The 19,980-nt window shown below is 36.4% G+C and overlaps 1 protein-coding gene across 2 annotated transcripts; it reads left to right on the top strand.

The window, feature by feature from the left end:
- The first annotated feature begins 61 nt into the window (after window positions 1–61).
- On the top strand, window positions 62–18,751 carry ANKUB1 (ankyrin repeat and ubiquitin domain containing 1). Of its 2 annotated transcripts, none has more exons than XM_032224879.1 (7): window positions 62–120; window positions 8,782–9,036; window positions 12,162–12,305; window positions 14,549–14,765; window positions 15,363–15,477; window positions 16,088–17,017; window positions 18,379–18,751. In XM_032224879.1, the coding sequence occupies exons 2-7, from the start codon at window positions 8,947–8,949 to the stop codon at window positions 18,461–18,463; spliced, it is 1,581 nt and encodes a 526-aa protein (XP_032080770.1). In that variant the 5' UTR covers window positions 62–120; window positions 8,782–8,946; the 3' UTR covers window positions 18,464–18,751. The 2 variants fall into 2 exon arrangements, with proteins under 2 accessions (XP_032080770.1, XP_032080771.1); XM_032224880.1 differs by lacking the exons at window positions 62–120; window positions 8,782–9,036 and adding exons at window positions 10,447–10,503; window positions 11,341–11,406.
- Window positions 18,752–19,980: the final 1,229 nt, after the last annotated feature.

The following is a 19,980-nucleotide window of genomic DNA, read 5'->3' as shown; positions in this document are numbered from 1 at the left end:
TCACAAACTGGACGGTGTTTGCGCACGGCTGCTCGCACGTGACGACTACTGGGGAGGGGAAGGGCTGGAGTGAAGCGGCCACCTCCCGAGGGATGCAGGATTGGCAAGGAGAGGAGGAAGGTGAGGATAAATGAAAAGTGGGCAGGCGATTAGGGTTAATTGAGGGTGTCTTGGAATTTGTTGTTTCCTCTGTGTCAGAATTTAATTTTGGAGTACAATGCTAATGAACGTGATTTTTTTTCTATTGAAGGCAATTGGACATAGAGCTAAGTATAGTTTAATCCTAATTTACCGAGTAAAATATAATTGGTAGAATTCATGCAACATGTTAAACTATAAACTGAAGTTGAAAAGCAAGATTAATGAGTCTGCTGGCTGTGCTTCCACAGCATGCACACCTATGATTGAAACATGTTTCATTTGGTTAAGATACTTAACTATAAACAAACCAGAGGCTGGTTTTGGACAGCATAACAAGTCAGCAGAGAATCAGTTCACACATCAGACTAAGATATACTTGGTTTTATTAAAAAAATAAAATGACATAAATAATTAAGTAATAAGTCATCTTTATTAAATAGATTATAATTAGCTGCATTCAAACATTAAAAAAATATCCATATTAGATTATGAACTGAATGCATTTGTATTGCACTAAATCATAGCAAGAATTCTGCATATGGTATAATATACTCCCAGCCAATATACTATAATGGTGTCTCATAATATTCTGTATTAGTAAACATCTTAAGAATTTTAACAGTATGCCTTGAACATATAGGGATTATTATTTTCATCTTCAATATTAAGAATTCCCCTTCCCAGCATATCAAAGAATATAGAGTCATGCTTTGATATGAGAAAGAATGGTATGGATTATAGACATTTTGAAGAAAGTAAGCCTAATTAAAAGAAGGATTTAACTAATAAGGAATACATGTTGAAGATGTCCTTTCCAAATTTCATCCTTTTCAAATCTCATACATAGAGATTAATATTAAAGTATTAAACAATTCCTTCATTTTGTCACAAACTGGGAATTGAAATGCTACAAGTTTTATAGAGCATCAGGTCAGGGCATTGGAGATAATGAAGTTCAGTTAGTGATTAAAATAAAATATACCTTAAGGGAGGAGATCAATATTATGCAATTTTAGTATAAAATAGAGAGTCATTATTTTGTGAATAATTAAGTTTCTATTGAATTAGGAGTTCTCTAAATAACATTTAATGTTGTCTGTGCAATTATTTGTATACAGTATTTAATTCAGTTCTGTGACATACTTTTAATGCAAATACCTCATTCAGATTATCAAAACAACAACACAATCAAAATGCACACGTGCTAAAGCCATTAAAAATTGTACAACAACCTGATATTCCTGTTAGGAAGTATAAGAACAATCGGTTAATTGCTAGTCTCAGCCATGAAAGGCGTTGCTTACCTTTTAAAAAATTTGGAGCGCAGATCCCATAGGACACACTATTGCTCAAAATATGCGTATGTTAATGTCAATTATTAGACTGAATGTCTATGGAGATTCTCAATCATCCAGGCAATGGTTGTCCCAAAGGTGCTTTTTCAAGAGGCAATTGGACTTACTGATTTTTCAAGATGTTTGGCTTCTGAAGAATCTTCTTGGATAAGAAGTGAAACATCTTTTAAAAAAAACCCAGAAAGTCCAGTTGCCTCTTGAAAAAGCACCTTTGGGTCAGTTAGACTGACTTAAATGTATTTAACGTCACAGAAAGCAAGCAAACTAATTCATTTCCTATCATGAGATAACAACATGATTACTTGTTCTATTTAAATCTGCCTTGTAAAAGGAAGTAACCTACCATCTATTTTCTTACTTCTGTTAATTGTAAACTAGCTTTATTGGGGGGGGCGGGGATGGCTGTTGAAAATAAATATTTTTGTCAAGCGGTAGCCAAAGAAATATTAGACCGCCTACATATTTTTTCCTATCTTAATGGCAGATTAAAGTTCAAGTTGTATGATATCTTTACAGAGGAATAATGGTGTCAGCCAGCCACATGCTGGCTTATACACAAAGCTACAACAAGGAGTTTATTTTTATAAATTAACTGGAGTTGCAAGAAGTGGGATTTTTTAAAAATTCTTAATATTGCAGCTTTATGCTTGAATCATTTTTGGGGGCTAGCAAAAGGATGAAACAGGAAATGCACAAAAAAATAGCATTGCAAGACGTTCTTTGTTCTTGTTTTCTTTGTACTTCTCTTTCAGAAACCAGTGGATGCAAATTCTTAAAATTGTTTTGGCTTCTTGTGGAGGCAAATCAAAAGATCAACAAAGGAATGATTTGTAACTAATTCTAACAATAAACACTTCAGTATTTAAAGTCTTACATTTAAGTCTGCAGATAATTATAATTAGAAATAAGGTGGTTGGGAGGGGAGAAATAACCAAACAAGTTTGCTTTATGTCCTTCTGGGTTCAACTCCCAAGTGGGGAAAAAGACATTGGAAACATGGAGGCTGCTTGGAAAGATGGTTTAATGGTAGATAGGATCACATGGCTTGAGCTCCTGAACAGAAAAAGGTGATCACATGCTTCAAGATGTTGGGTGAAGAAGAAAAGAGACAAAAGAAGGGCTGAAAGTTCCTGGCTTTGTATTCTCTGTTCAGCCCCACCTCTCTGTTTCCTGTTCCTGTGTAAGAGATGTATTCGGGTCAATATTAAAGGTTGTGGGGGAAATGACATTGCCATAGGTCTATACTACAGGCCACCCAACCAAGCAGAGGAAGTAGATGGACTTTTGCTAGTCAGCTAACTAAGGTATATAGGAAGCACACCACAATAGTAGTGGGGGATTTCAACTACCCTGACATCAACTGGGAAACCAACTCTGTACCAAGTGGAAGATCCAACAGGTTCATACCAAATCTAGCAGACAACTTTGTTTCCCGAAAGGTAGAGAAGGGAACAAGGGATCAGCTATATTGGACTTGATTCTCACTAGCAGAGAGGAAATGATAGAAGGTGTTGAAGCCACAGGAACCCTGGGGGCAAATGAACATGCAATATTGGAATTCAACATTATGGGAAAACAAGTAGTAGAACAAAGTGAAACTAGAGTCTTGGACTTTAAGAGAGCTAATTTCAATAAACTTAGAGAGAGCGTGGGAAAAATTCCATGGATGAGAATCCTCAAGGAGAAAACAACTCAAGAAGCTTGGGAAATTTTGAAAAATGAGATTACAAAAGCCCAGTCTAGCACAATACCAATGAAGAAGAAAAATAACAGCTCCCAAAAGAAACCAGCATGGCTGCATAAAGAACTCTCTGACAAATTGAAAGACAAAAAAGATAAGTATAAAAAGTGGAAAGTGGGGGACATAACTAAGGCAGAATATCAGCAAATAGCCCAAGCCTGTAAAGATAAAGTGAGGAAAGCTAAGGCTCACAATGAAGAAAGGCTTGCCACAAAAGTAAAAAAATAACAGAAAACGTTTCTTCCAACATGTTAAAAACAAGAAAAAAGTTAAGGAAAGAATTGGTCCATTGCTGGGAGAAAGTGGCAAGAAGGTGACAAGCAACAGGGAGAAAGCAGAACTATTTAACTCATGTTTTGCATCTGTCTTTACACAAAGGGATAAAACAGTCCAATCTATCAAAAACAGCACCACAAAAATCAGTTTAGGAACACAAGTTGAAATAGGGAAGAAAATGGTAAGTGAGCACCTGTCTACCCTAGATGAGTTCAAATCACCAGGACCGGATGGATTACACCCCAGGGTTCTGAAGGAACTGGCAGACAAGATCTCAGAACCACTGAACTATATCTTTCAGAGATCCTGGAGCACTGGGGAACTACCAGAGGACTGGAAAAGAGCTGATGTGGTTCCCATCTTCAAAAAAGGGAAAAAAACAGATCCAGGAAACTGCAGACCAATCAGCCTGACCTCAATACCAGGAAAGATTCTGGAAAAGATAATCAAGCAACGAATTAGTGTACACCTAGAAGCAAACAAAGTAATAGCCAAAAGCCAACATGGGTTTGTCAAAAACAGATCATGCCAGACTAATCTTATTGCATTCTTTGATAATGTGATAAAATTAGTGGACCAGAGGAATGCCATCGATATAGTTTACTTGGACTTCAGTAACGCATTTGATAAGGTAGACCATAACCTACTACTAGATAAAGTAGAAGAATGTGGGTTAGACAGCATCACCAACAGATGGATTTGTAACTAGCTGACCAACCACACTAAACGTGTAGTCCTCAATGGAACTGCATGGAGGGAAGTATGCAGTGCAGTACCCCAAGGCTCTGTTTTGGGCCCAGTACTCTTCAACATCTTCATTAATGATTTGGATGAGGGAATAAATGGGGAACTCATCAAATTTGCAGATGACACCAAGCTGGCAGGAATAGCCAACACTCCAGAAGATAGGCTTAAGATACAGAAGGATCTTGACAAACGTGAACATTGGGCATTATCTATTAAAATGAAATTCAATGGTGAAACGAGTAAGGTTCTACATTTAGGCAACAAAAACGAAATGCACAGGTACAGTATAGGTGATACCTTGCTCAACAGTAGTAACTGTGAAAGGGATCTTGGAATCCTAGTGGACAACCATTTAAATATGAGCCAGCAATGTGTAGCAGCTGCCAAAAAGCCAACACAGTTTTAGGCTGCATAAACAGAGGGATAGAATCAAGATCAAGTGAAGAGTTAATACCACTTTATAATGCCTTGGTAGGGCCACACTTGGAATACTGCATTCAGTTTTGATCACCACGATGTAGAAAAGATGTTGAGACTCTAGAAAGAGTGCAGAGAAGAGCAACAAAGATGATTAGGGGACTGGAGACTAAAGCATATGAAGAACGGTTGTAGGAACTGGGTATGTCTAGTTTAATAGAAAGAAGGACTAGGGGAGACATGATAGCAGTGTTCCAATATCTCAGGGGTTGGCACAAAGAAGAGGGAGTCAAACTATTCTCCAAGGCACTTGAGGGAGAACAAGAAGCAATGGGAGAAGCAACATAATCAAGGAGAGAAGCAACTTAGAACTGAGGAGAAATTTCCTGACAGTTAGAACAATTAATCAGTAGAACAGCTTGCCTCCAGAAGTTGTGAATGCCTCAACACTGGAAGTCTTTAAGAAGATGTTGGATAGCCATTTGTCTGAAACGGTATAGGGTTTCCTGCCTAGGCAGGGCGTTGGACTAGAAGACCTCCAAGGTCCCTTCCAACTCTGCTATTATATTATTGTATTGTATTATTCTGTTTGGTTATCAGACTCCCATGGGGCCATGCAGGGGCAACTCTGTAGACTGTCTTGAGTCCAGGTTTGGTTCAGTTCCCAGATGCCATGTGGTGAGTTGGGTAAAGGGCTAATACTATCATGGCTTAATCCCATCACCCTGGAGCTGAAGGGGAAGGGTTTTTGTTAGGTAGAATAGACTGATCCAGGCTTTTTTAATGGCCCATTGACAAAGGTGGGGACTATTAAGAGTGAGTCTGTTTCCTGCCCAAAACATATTTCCCCATTTTTGATCCAAGGAAATATAATATTCTGCCTTTTTAATATTTTCCAGGATATTTCATTTCTCTAGGAGAAGGGTGGGTGATAACTTCCTACAATCACTTAAATAGTTTTTCTCTGTGTGTGTGTGTGTTTTTAAAACCCTTCCTAAAATACAGAAGAACAGGAAAATCTCAGATATGCTCAGGGAAGTATCTGCAGATACAGTAATAATTGTGGGTGCTATATCAGGAAGATCTGGCCTAAATATTAACAAACTTTTTGAAGTGCAACAAGGAATACAGGAAGATACTTGCGAAAGGGAGACAGGGGCCTGGCAGAAATTTTGGAAATTAAGCAGTGGAAGAGGGTACAGATGAGAGAAATACCTAGATTGAACAGCCAAAAAGTAGATGCAGAGAAAGATTCAAGAGAGGAATATGGGAGGCAAGTCAAAAAAAGCATAGCAATTAAAGTATTGAAGCAGGCAAGAGACAATGGATAGATGATTGTTCTTTATTGTTGTTCTGATTTGCTTTTCTTTTTCTCTTTTCTTTTCTTAGGTAGGTGACATGACTAGAAATTAGGTAGGATAGAAAGAAAATGTCTTTTAATAAACGGTGACATAATTAAAATCTAGAATAAGAGATAGAAGTAAGAGAAAGGAGGAATGTTTATACATTTCTCTATAATAAAAAAAGAACAATAACAAGAGAAAACATAGAATAATTGAATAATGACAGACTGCATCTTAATATAAATATGTATTATTATTAGAAATATATAAGCCAGCTGAATGTAATAATTATGATTAATTTTATTAGTTTTTTTGTATTTGCCACACTGTTCACGCATTGATATATTTGTAAAACATTTTTTTAAATAAAAAACTTTTAAAAAACCAAAAAGTAATAATTGTGGGTGCTATATCAGGAAGATCTGGCCTAAATATTAACAAACTTTTAAGTGCAACAAGGATAGGTAGGGGGGGGGCACCTAAAAATTTGAAAACCGCTCATCATTTAGCTGTTTCTCTACTGCTAATTAGAATGTATAACTTTTTTTTTGCAAATTTAGGGGGGGGAAATCCTTTCAATCATTGTCAAATCCTTAAAATATTCCTAATCTAATGAACAGATGAAAGAATGTTTGTTTTGATTGATATAGTAAATCAAACATTTGTTTTGATTGTTGTGGTAAATTTATTAAAAATAACAAACATTGTAGATCTTGTTTTAATTCTTATAAGTGACTAAACTGGGATAATAATAATCCTAAAAGGATTTTAGGATGTAAGTGCGAAAAGAGGGCAAAAATGTAGTTCATGCATATTTTATATTAAATTATTATTTTTTATTAAACGGCATCTTCATTCCACTTTTTAGATAGATAATAGTCTTTCCAACAACCACAACAAAAAGAATGAGAGAAATCCTGTTATTGGGGTTCCAAATTTTAAAAAATCAGGATATATAAAGAAGTTGGAGTTAAGGCAGAATGTCTCCCTTCAAACAGAGGGACATCCAGACTTTCTTCCAGACCATAGAGATGGAAAGATAATCAAGGGCAGTTTTGGATTCAGCTTTTTAGAGGCAAGATGTGCATGAAATGAAAAAGGCCTGAAAATATGATATAAATTTATATCAGACAATAGGATTTACAGAACAATAATAACAGTTCCAGCAATAAATGGAACCATGAATCAAAATAGTTTCATTCTCAATGTTTCACTTCAATATTTCTCCAGTAAACTCCAATTCCTGTTTTGTTTTTTACAGAAAAGGGAAAAGAGTTATGCTTCCCCTTTTCTCTCATTGAGGGAAGTCAAAACTATTGTACTTCTGCTACCCTGTTTCCCTGAAAGTAAGACCTCCCCGGATAATAAGCCTAATTGGGCTTTTGAGCGCATGCACTAAAATAAGCCCTCCCTGAAAATATTGCAGCACAAAAGCAGCCATGAGGTGACCATGCTCAGCAGCGCCTCCTGCACCTCAAAAATAATAAGACCTCCCCGAAAAGAAGGTGGAACGCTTATTTCAGGGGTCAAAAGAAAATAAGTCTTTGTCTTATTTTAAGGGAAACATGGTATTATCAACTAGACAACAGTAATTTTCAACCCTTTTTATTGGGAAATTAGAACACAGCAATTTTCAATTTTTTTTACTGAAGGAGAATTTATTAAAGGGATGGTTTTTGAACTAAAAAGTAGAGTATTGTGCTTGATTCTGTAAGTAAATTCAACCTCAGAAAAGGGAAAATACTCGGATTTTCAATGATTCACTGAAAAAATATTAAAATATTTTGTAGAAAAATGGTGTATTAATTAGATTACTAAACGTACCTGTAAAGCTATTTGGCAAAAATCTGATTGAAAGAATATAAAAGGTAGCAAGAGGCAATATTTGGAAAGGGTTTTATGCTAGACATTGGTGTGTAAACCATGTTTGTGCTTTTTAGTAAGTCATTGAGTAATATATGAATGCAAAAATGCTCATTGTACAGTTTCTGCTCCAGAATAAGCCTGTATTGTGGAATGTTTTGTGTGAATATAATGTTGAAGGCTGATTGGTGAATTCTTCAGGAATTAACAAATGATGAGAGTAAGTGAAATGCTTTGTGAATGATTTAGCATTGAGAAGCTGATGTCCTATGAGTTGTTGAGTGTGTTTATTGACATATATTCTGTCACTTTCCTGCCTGATAACCAGGGGGCGGCCAAATCTCTTGGCCTTTCAGAAAGCTGTGAAGCCTGGGGTCCTCCCCCAGAATCTTTTCCCTCCTTACACTCAGGAACATATTTCCCTTTTCTAAAGGAAATGATAGAATACAAGAATATAAAATAGATATACATTTCTCCCCCCCCCCCCGCTAACATCTTTCTTGCTTATATGACCCTGAAAATCTCAAGCTGTTGGCAGATCCTGTTGGTTTCCAAACTAAGCGGGCAAGGCTAGTCACATTAACAGGTTTACCAAGTTGTTATGGTAACATGAGTACAAAGCTTAGATTTCATTAGAAAGTTTGAAGATTGTTCTGAACAGTTGAGTAAACATATATACTAATTTAAGTCAAGAGACTGTATTTTGAGCTTAGATAAATATAATTGAGCAAATACTGCTGCATGATTGGCTGGGAGCAGCAGGCATATATACATGCTAAAATCTTGTTCCTGCTTGCCTTGGTCAATACGTGCTTTGGGAGTTTAATTAGGTTTGTAAAGCAAACTTTTTTTTTCTTTTCAGTTCAGCCTTTGATCAAATTCTTCTTCCTGTTTTCAGATTCCATGGGCTGGCTGAGTATTTTCCAGACTACTTTTTGCTTTTAAACGAGAATATGCAAGTTTAGACTGGATATTTTCAAAATTGGGATTCCCCCCCCCCTTCTATTGTGGTAAGATGAAGCTTATTAAAGTCATTTGAGGAATGTAAATAACATCTTTCAAAATGAGGATATTTGTCGCTTTTGAAGGGCTCTGTGAGTCTTTTGACATTTCACCAGAGAACACTGTGCAAGATGTAAAACTGATGATAAAGGTAAGAGGTTGATCTTTATCAAATTGCTTCCTTTTTAGAACTTTTGACTTTCTCTCCCTGTGAAAAATTAAAATCAGTAATAAAATTCACTGCCAAAATTAAGAAAAATAAACCTCTTTTATGGCATATGCAAAGCTTTTTGTGAAACAAGGAACTGTTGTTGCCTTGCTTCTTGTTTAAGTTACCATCACTAAGTTACAGTATATGAAACTAGAATTGTCTTATGACTTCTCTTTTCCCTTTTGAACAGTTACTTTATACAAAACCAGTCTGCAAATAATTTGAAAACACTCTCTTTCTACATTCATTATATGGGAGGGTTGTTTGTTTTGTTTGAATGTGAGAGGTTAACAAAGGGGGAAAAAAGTAAATAACTAGTAACACGAGCTACATGACTACCATATTTACACAAAATTCATTGGAGTTGAACTACATAGGGTGGAGCCTAAGGATTCATGTGTTTATGGTTGAGTCCCATTTCCTTTAATTGCAGAATACAAACCAGGTAGAGAAAGCGTGCAGAACTTTTGGGATTTTTTTCAACTCCTTTATAATAGCTCTGCTCTGAGTCATGTGAGAAAGCAGGCTTAGAATGAAACAGTCAGCAGCATTCTGAGCAACTGCCCAACTGATTCCCTTATAGATATACACTGGGGAATTTTATTTTTCCTACATGTTTTTCTCTGCAGCCCCAATCTTAATTTGGCCTTATTTAAACTCCATTCCTCTCCCCCCCCCCCCAAGTCTCCCCTCCAAATGTTGTCATGTTCTATTCGGTTTTTGCAGAATTACCTTGCTGATAAACATACAAACAGATGAATAAAGTCCTGAGTGTCTCAACAGAGTTCCTTTCCAACATTCTGTTGGGTGGAAAAGAATGGAAAAGTAAAACATCATTCTTTTTCATCTTCATAATTTATTATGCCACCATTAAACCCATATCTATATGATAGCATGAATTAATATAGCATAGCAAATAGCTACAGTACATACAAAGAGTATGGACACTCTGTATTCCTTTTAACGTTTATTCTAAATGATGAGCTGCCCAGAGGGCATGGACGTGTCCAAAAATGAACTTCTGGTTTCCGACGCGCATGCATGCGTGATGATCAGCTGGCCAATGCACATGCTCATGCAGGAAAACGGAAGACCAGCTCTTCCAGTTTCCAGCACTACAACATGCACGCCAGCTGATCGTTGTGCGCCAGAAACCTGGAAGAGGAATGGGCAACACCATGCTGCCAGGTAACATGGCTCTACATGCCACTTCAGACACACGTGCTATAGGTTCGCCATCACGGCCCTATTCAATTCAAGGGGATTCCCAATTAAGGAAATATAAGGGCTGAAACTAGCAAGGAGGGGACCATACACTTTTCAACCTGGAGATAATGATTATATAACCATTCCTCAATTGCAGCTGCTTTCCCTGACCATGAAGAGAATACCACAGTATTGCAAAAGGTAAAAGGAAAACAAATCAAGGACTTAATCCTGGAATATAGAACACACACAGACACACACAGAGAGAGGCATTTTAACTGCTAGGAATTGCAGATTTTTTTTTTGTTTGAGGACTCTTTTCTTCTTGCCATTAAAACTATTTATCACACCATGAAGGATCAACTGTAGCTACACAGTAGAATTTAGAGAAGCCTGACTGTGGCCATAGGGTTGCAACTAAAACAGTCCTATGTAACTTTACTTATAGAGTAGTAGAATCCATTCTGTTAAAACAACAACATAGATTTAAAAACAGAATGCATAATAAAAAAATTCAAGCCATTAGTATTAACAGAACAGAGCCTGGTGCTAAGATGCTCCACACAGAAACAGCAGAGTACAGGATCTGGTACTGCATCTTCCACTGAAAGTACAATGGGGCCATTCACATTGATTCTAGTACAAGAGCAGAAATCATTTGTTGTTACTGATTCAAAATTTTAGCTAATTTTAGCTATGTAGTCCTAGAATTTTATTCAGAGAATTTTGAAGACGGAGTGGAACTGGTAAACATGTGGGATTCTTGACAACTATTGTAATCCATTGTAAACTGCCCATGAGTTTATCTTGTAGAAGATGCTAATCTGTCTATTGCAACATACATCCCTGCTTGTACCATATTATTTATCAAAGGGCAAGTAAAGGGAAGATCAAAAACTGGAATAACTGTGCCATAGAGCTGATATAAAAAATCCTGCCTCATCGAGTGTTCTTAATCCAACCTCTTTGATTTAATGGTAAACTGAAGGGTCCTTGGTGCTCTCTGAGCTTGCTTGTTTTTTGTTTTGTTTTTTGCAGAAGTTTCATTACCCAACATCATCATTGCTAGTAAGCAGTGCGGTTTGCTGTCAGTTTATATTAATGGTAAATATCAGGGGCTGTTCTAAGAGGAACAGCAGTATTGAGATAATGTTAAATCTTAACCATATTTATAACCTCTAGGCACTTTATAAAACAAGACTAGGGAACCCTGTAACTGCTGAGCTACAACTCTTGGTATCTCTAAGAAATTAGTAACAGAATCTGTGCATTATTATTATGTGCCTTTGCTCAAGGTACACGTTCTTCTCATTCATGCTTCTAAAAAATAAAGCAGTGTCTTTCACTATATAGAAGCAATATTGACACTTGCCATTCATTCTATGCGAGAGTTGCTTTTCACTTTGCTCTGCTTAAATTGTGTTTAATCTCAGGGTGGACTGTGACATGTTTATATTAGTTATGGGCATAGGAAAGTACCTTACACCAAAATATATCACTGATTTATCTAGCTTAATGTTTGCATTAGCTTTCTTCAAATCCTTGCCCTCTGAATGCATTGGACTTTAACTTCTATATAGGATGTTGTCTGGGATAAGAGGAATTGAGGTCTGGGGCAATAGAGAGTGACAGGATGAGGGAAACTGGTTCACACTGATAGTTGTTTTACATAATTTAGAAAAGGGTTCTCCAACTCTGCATTTACATGCCAGGGAAACAGACTAAATAGCTCTGAGTTCCAATCTTTCTCCATTGTTCCTACAACTATGGTTATTGAATAATAACTTGGATATTTACTTTGAACTTTTAATGTTTATGGATTTTTTTATTAAAAAAATAATCTGTTTTCTTCTATTAAGGATTATTTTCATGTTCCACTTTCTGAAGACAAACAAGGCAGGAGATACTTGGAGCTGAGATATGCAGGAGCAGTGCTGAAGGACAACTGGGTACTTGCTGATGTAGGCATTACAGTTTCTTCCTCAATTAAATGTGTCATCAAGGTATGATTTAAAAAGAACAAAAAGGCTGCCTAATACAGAAATTCTCTCTCTACGTTATAGAACTTGTGCTAGCATCACTTAAGTGTAATGAGGAGAACCTGGTCTTCAAATGAAATACAGTAATCTTCAAATAATAAAGCAGAATGCATAAAGACTGTGAGAATCCTTAGTCTCACTTTGATTGCAATGAACTTATAAACATTTTAAGAAGTTCTTTCAAACAAAAAATTACATGTTTTGTGTGTCTTAATATGCCATGTATTCTAAAACTTGACTTGTTCATCAGTTCTTCTCCATCAGTGTATGTGGCACATAGCATGATACTATTCCCAATAAGAGTGATTAAGAATGATGGATGGATTTGTATATCAGGTTTAATGAAACCTTCAGCAAATAAAACAGTCAGTGGTAGAATCTGATAGACTCATACAGTATGGTAGCAGCAGCAAGAGTAAATTAGCCAAGCAAACAAAAGTTACTATTTTGATTTGCAAAAAAACCCAAACAAACATAACTTAACCTTACATCCCTTAAGTGCAGCATGAAAATATCCACTAACTGTTTTAGAGCATTTTAAAACTGTCCTCATTCCACAGTCTTAATCTCATGCCCAGATGATAGGTTTCAGTTTGAGTCAAGGTTGTATTGTAAGGCACAAAGCTGCACACCCAAAACACCAACTTTCACAATCTTTCCTCCTCCCCTGCAGCTAGTCCTACAAGGAATGTTTGAATTCAATTCTAAACATAGCCCAGTGGGATGGAGGCTTGTCTGGGGATGAAACGGGCCCAAGTGACAGGAGAAAATGAGAAAGTATATAATGACATTGCAACACAAATCCCATGATAGTCGGAATTATGTATTTGTGTATTGAGAAACAAGTACAAAAGGCATATTTCAGGTTTTTTTGGCAGTCATTATGGAGTTCATACCAAGTGCTTATGGGAGGGAATTTTCCTGATATGCCTTGTGAACTTCCTTCTGCTTCCCCCAATACCTACCTCTCTGTTGCCCCACAAATCTTGAACTATTTTTGGACATGGTTTTACTGATCTTACAAAATTAATTACTCTCATACTTTTCTGCCTCCTTAAAGAACAGAAGGATACATACATAATTTTGTGCAAGCTAGAACCTTCAGTAAATCATGGTTATACCATGATTGTGCAGTGTGAAAATGTGATATGTGACTTATGTGCCACAATTGCACATTATTTTTTTAAATGTAAATAAGGAATTGCTGTGTCATGATGTTAATGCCTTTTCTTCAAAGAGGAAAGAAAATAAGGAATTCTCATTGTTTCTTTGAAGTTAATATATAAACAGGGAAGGGAAAATTACTTGCAACTAAATTGAGAAACCATAAATTATTGCTGCTGTCTTGCTTATTTTATTAGTTCAGGAGTTAGTTAGCCAAAATTATTGTTCTTGGCATGGCATTACTTGGTACATAGTACATAAAAACAAGAAATGTATTAGAGCTGCTGTCTTTTTCTCAATCTAGTCTTTGCGTGCAGCAAGACTTAATTTCTAAATAAGCAGGCAAAAAAATTAGACTGGAAAGGAACTGCATTCATACAAGTTCATTAGTAATTTCAGAAGTAATTACTAAGCTTTAGATCCCACATGAGAAATAAGCACTTCCATTGCTACAGCTCTTTTGATTGTGGAAAATATTCTATATGATTTCTTTCTGTATATTTTCATTCTGAGAAGCATATTAGCAATTCTTCTCATTCTGGAGATGGAAATTAAGCCAGAGTAAATGAATGTTAAAGTTACCCAAAGATTACCAGAACTGGTTTTAGGAAGGTGTAATTTTAAACCTAATTCTCAGAGCATATACAGCATTTTTCAAGCCTATGCCTGCGTTTGTTCTTTGAGTAGCATAAGGGAATACTTCACAAGTTGGGTAGAATCGGGAGGGAAAAAAAGACAATCTAATTTATTTTAATTATAGTTGATAAGAAATTGTTACCTCCTTACCAAATTGTGACATAACGCTTAACTACTTTAGCTATGTATGTGAGGGAGATTTTATTTTTGCACATACATTTAAAATTGCCCTTCTCAAATCAATTTCCACCAAATATTTGGACATTCTAACTAGGAATTTTAATTTTGTAGTTCAACAATTGTAGAAATGTAGTGCTGCAGTTCAAGAAATCTGAAGGGAACTAAATTATTGAAGACGTGTCATATACATTATGTTTCTTGTTAATTAATGTTGTTTTCTCCACCAGGAAGAAGACAAGCCAATTTTCTATGTATACAACCCGGTCACTCATGAAAGATTGCCCATAATGGGAAGGATGTATCTTTTTTCATCAAAGGTTTCACAGCTGAAAACTTTAGTGACCTTGAAATGTGGTTTTCCAAGTAGCATTTATTGTCTCAGGACTCCAGAGGGCAGGGAGATGTTTGACTGCAATACTCCAAATGATTATCAGTTAGATATAGGTAAAAGACTGTTTGTATATTATATCTGTTTTTAGTTGATAAGTACAGGACCTTCAAATCTTACCTTGGTGACTCAAAATTGTAGTCCTGATTTCTTTATCTGGGACGGTTGATGAGTCTCAGTGAATCTAAAGCAAGCTATTTTTGAGTGGACATATACAGAACTATATTATAAGAAATATTTACACTTTTACTGAGAGAAAATGAAATAAGGTTTTCATATTTGGCAGTGTCATTTTACTATCTCTTCAGTCTTCAAATCCTAATTCTGGCACATAGTTGATGATTTAAAAACGTTAGAACATAAGCAACTGGTAATAAGCAAATGAAATTTAACATTTTGAAGGACGTTTATCATTAGATAATTTAGCTATTCTTCTGAATTAATGTTGATTCAATTTTACATTGTGTCCATAAAATTATGTAAATAAGTCCTTTTCTAAATCTAAACTTCACTTTTCCTGCTATTGTTCATGTGATTTTCAGCTTCTCGGCTACTACAGATATTAAAATCTAGTACTTCAGAAGAGAATGAATGGTACCTTCTAGCCAACAAAGATTGAAACAGAAATAAATAACAATGTTTTCTATTAACAGGCACAACTCTTCGTTTGGATGTTTGGGATGGATGGAGAGAATTCTTGACCAGCTGTATCCTAGGAAACAAACCCAAGATTCAGTACTATCTGTCAAAGGAAGAACCAATACTCAGGTATGAAGAGCCAACATACACTTTTCAAAATCAAGTTTAATTTTAGATTAGAATGTTTGTTCCAAGATGGTCATTAAGTGGCAAGAACTGAAGGATAGAGGGAATAGGCGGAAAGAAAGTGAAAGTTAAAATCAAGAAGGTCAATTCTTCTATTGCAAGATAATACCTATTTTGCCTTTGCAGCATTGGTTACAATAAGCCTTCAAGGCCATTTCAGAGTGCTGGTTGTTACTTATCAATCATAGTGCTGGTGTCAGCTTTGGAAGTCATATTAACATTGGGGCGTTGGAATGGATTGGGACTGGACGGAGGTGATGGGTGCAGGGGATGGGTTTGGCTTTCTGGGAAAGCCCGGAAATCTCAGATTTGGGTTTTCCCAATTGCGCCTGTATACCTACTCTAAAAAATGAGAGCTTTGAGAAATTGCCTGTCTTGGAGCTTCATTGGAATTGGGGTTTTCAGGAACTCTGACATTTGGGTTATATCAGGGACTACTATATGTAAATGCATAATGCCTTCTGTAGTGTAATTTTGATTATGCTTGTGATTTTGGAAATGCTATACTATTCTTTACATTGCTAATTATTTTTTTACACACATATTGTTTCAGATATCAAAAGAGAGTAGCTCTTTACATGGCAGCTTTTTTCGGACACCTTCAGGTTTCAATCTGGCTCTTGAAAAAGGGAGTGAAGCCCACTGAAGCAATTGGTGTACATCCTTATCGTGAATGGTGTCAGGAAGATGATCATTCTGACAACATGAAATGTCCTGTTCATGCAGCTGCAGAAGCAGGCCAACTTATGATACTGAAAGCATTTGTTAATTCCACTGCCTTATCCCTTGAATGCAAAAATTCTGCAGGGCAAACTCCATTGCAGCTGTGTATCCAGCATAGACATAAAGATTGTGTATTGTATTTAGTCACCAAGTTATGGTCCGTGGTTTCTTATCCTACATTCTCTCTGCCCATGAAAATCTATATTAAGCTAAAGCTGTGGCTTCTTAAATCTCAAAATAACATCTATTCAGCCAAGAAGTGCAACCCTGCTGCAGTCTTCAGAACACGAGTTGGGGATGTTGTCTTTGTGGACGGTTTCACAAAACCAGAAATGACCTCCAGAGGTTTTTGCTCAGCCATGTTCAAACATGCAAGCAACAGAGGTTGCATACTGCCAGATTTAAATAATCAGTTTCAACATGAGCAATCTCAGTACCATTTGACCATATCTGATATGTACCTCAAAGCGAAAAATGTTAGATTACCTCCAGTGGCAGGTGCAAAGAAGAGAGATAACAAAGATAGACACTGGCAAAAAAAGAAGCCTAGAAAGAAGAACTCACAGCTTAATGAAGAATATATGGACCAAAATATGTGTTTAGCAAGAGTTCCTCTACCTTCTAATTCTCTCCTCAAGCCAGCTTACTATTATTCCATACCTAATGTAGAGTTTCTGCTAAATCCTTCTCTGGAGTCATTTTCAGAATACTGTGGAAGAACTCCAAGAGAGAATGCAATTTACTGCTTAGCTATAGCCAGGTATGTGTCAGTCTTTATTCAGAAATATATAAATTGAAAAGTAGCATCAGATGTTTTTTTTACTCTTATGGGGACATATGCTTCCATTCCCAGTCTTAAAGAGGTGCCTCAATCCCAAAATTGAGCTTGAAAAATTGTGGCAAAAAATAGTGATGTGTTGCCATAATTGACAATGTGATTTCACAGTGCCAGGGGGGCATCAACCTAAATGCTGAGAGGCCTGCATGTAGGCTACAGTCTACATAGCCTTGAGCCCTTTTTGTGTGACAGAAGTATTCAAAACATTTTACAAATGATACAGAGTTCACCACATCACCTGTTCAACCTGGGGCAAAGGTAAATAACTGGACATCATTAGCATGCCGATGATACCAGAACCTATGTGATGAGCCACCTATCCCACCAGTTTCATTTAGATGTTTTAAAAAAGTGAGGAGGGTTTCATAATTAATCATTGGGTATTATTGCCAATTATAATCATCTCATATTATTGCCAATTATAATTATCATTTGGAGGAGCTGCTGAAAATATAAACATTCTGATGAATAGATACTGCCATCAAGTGGCAACAGTAAATTCAGGAAACTATAATCACAGAAAAGTGGGAGTCTAAGTGAAGGCTGAGCACGTTGATTTTAGCTGATTTGCCGAATCATGAAATATATATATTTTAAAAACTATTAAATAAAACTAAAGTGTGGATCCAAAAATGTTTTTGATCCACTTCATTAAACAACATTTCTGTCAAGTTTCCACCATTTCCTGTTGGGAGAAGCTTCTGAGAAGAGGTTAGGGAATCAAATAAAGTGGATGGATTCGTTTACTGTTCTGTGCAGTATCTCAAATTCAAAAATACATTAATTTAGCAACCAATTTATTTTTACTTATTTTATGAGACATATATTGAGGAGGGGTGATGGCTCAGCAGTTAAAAACCGCTGGAAAGCTGACAGCTCTAGTATGTGACAGGGTGAACTTTTGTTACTGGCCCCAGCTCCTGCCCACCTAGCAGTTTGAAAGCATGCAAATGTGAGTAGATAAATAGGTACTACTTTGGTTTGAAGATTAACCTTTACCTTTATATACTGTCTATTTATCAAACTCTATGCAATTACAATAGCCAACTGTATCATTTGAATGCAAGCATAAATAACATATCACAGACTGGACTTCTCCCAGATATTTGTCTTTATTTTCAGGGTATGTTTTCTAATAATGCTTACTAGGTGTCCAGCCTCAACATTATCACTTTGTAAATGATGGAATAGTTGGGGTGTTCTTACTTTTGCATGTATGTATAATTAATTGATACCTTATATGTGGCTGCAAAGGTAACACGTGTCTATATCTTTTATTGCAGTGAATTTAAAGAGAAGCCTTGGCTGCAACAATTGGACATTGCAAGAACCCTAGCTAGAAAAAGTGTATGTAAACCTACATACTAACTAGACAGAGGTCCCGGAACCTGCCAAGTTTGAAGACCACTGAACTAGACTCAGATGAAATAGATTATATAATAAATAGACTAACCAAAAAGGTTTCGGAAACAATGCATCTTGACAAGCAAAGTTGCATTGGGCTATCTTCATACATATTCTGAGAATCCTACAATCTTCCGCTTTCCACTCCTTCGGATGCTATTGAAATACCATTCACATTCCAAAAGGCTGGTCTTGTTGTATTCGGGTCTTTTCTCGTGTAAGATTGAGATTGTCTTGGCAATGTTTCAGCGAGGTCTCACTCGTCTCCTGAAGATGGCGAGTGAGACCTTGCCGAAACGTTGCCAAGACAATCTCAATCTTTCACGGGAAAAGACCCGAATGCAACAAGACCAGCATTCCTACACCCGTGAAAATCTATGAAAACACACAAACACACACACACACACACACATATTTTGGAGTACTACTATTGGGGATTCTTTAAACAGAAACATTGTAGGCAATCAGAAAACTATTTTTTATGAAGCTCCAGCAATGGGACTGAAATGGATGGATTGGAGACCTTGAAAAAGATTGTGTAAGTTGGTATTAAGAGGAATCCTTTAGAATACTAAAAAAAATGATCTTAGCTTACATATTATGTGGATGAAAGTATTTTGCATGTAAAGAGAGTACTATCACTGGAGGAGTGGATTCTCTCATCCTAATTTAAAAATTGACAAGTCTGAATTTTACTATAATTCCATTCCAAACTAATCAGATATAATTGATCCTAATTTATAAAACATTTTGATGCTTTTGAAATGTATTTCTGCCACTTCTTAGAATTCATATATTCCTATTTATTAAATCATTATTGACATGTCTTAATTTAATTATCTTTTTGTACTAATTTATTGAATCTACTTGGAGAGCAATAAGTTATAGCAGTTATATGGGTGAGGCAAGATATGCTGGAACATTATTGTCACAAAGACTGCTATTTCTATGACCCCTTACACTATAGCAATAGAGAAAGGAAAATCTAATAAGTGAGGGCTGGAGGTCAGTTTCTAAGATTTTGTATCTTACTTTGCTGCTATTAAACCTAATGAATGAAGTTCTACAGTATGTCTTGCTTCTATGGCCACGCGTTGTTATTTAAGGGTTTAATATGACTGGAGTATGCTATCATTGGAGGAATGCAGATCTGGCTGAACAATCATATCCAAAGCATGCATATCAACGTCTCCATATCATTTGAAAAATTTTACACTGCACTGCTGTTCTGTTACTTTGTCAATGTTTTTAGGTGGTTATTAGCTACCTATCAGAGATGGGTTGCCAATTTTTTTATTACCGTGGATGCTTCTGTGCATACTCAGAAGTGTCTGGGTGAGTGGGCGGAGCCTCCCGCTACCACTACTACCAGTTTGCCCGAACCAGGAGCAACCCATCTCTGCTACCCATTCATGTATAACAAGTGAGCAAGGAAGGAAAGAAGGAAGGCAAGAAAAGGAAGGAAGGAAGGAAGGAAGGAA

Source organism: Thamnophis elegans, chromosome 10, assembly GCF_009769535.1.
Source record: "Thamnophis elegans isolate rThaEle1 chromosome 10, rThaEle1.pri, whole genome shotgun sequence".
In the NCBI taxonomy this organism is placed as follows: domain Eukaryota; kingdom Metazoa; phylum Chordata; class Lepidosauria; order Squamata; family Colubridae; genus Thamnophis; species Thamnophis elegans.
This window is presented reverse-complemented; position numbering and strand designations above follow the sequence as displayed.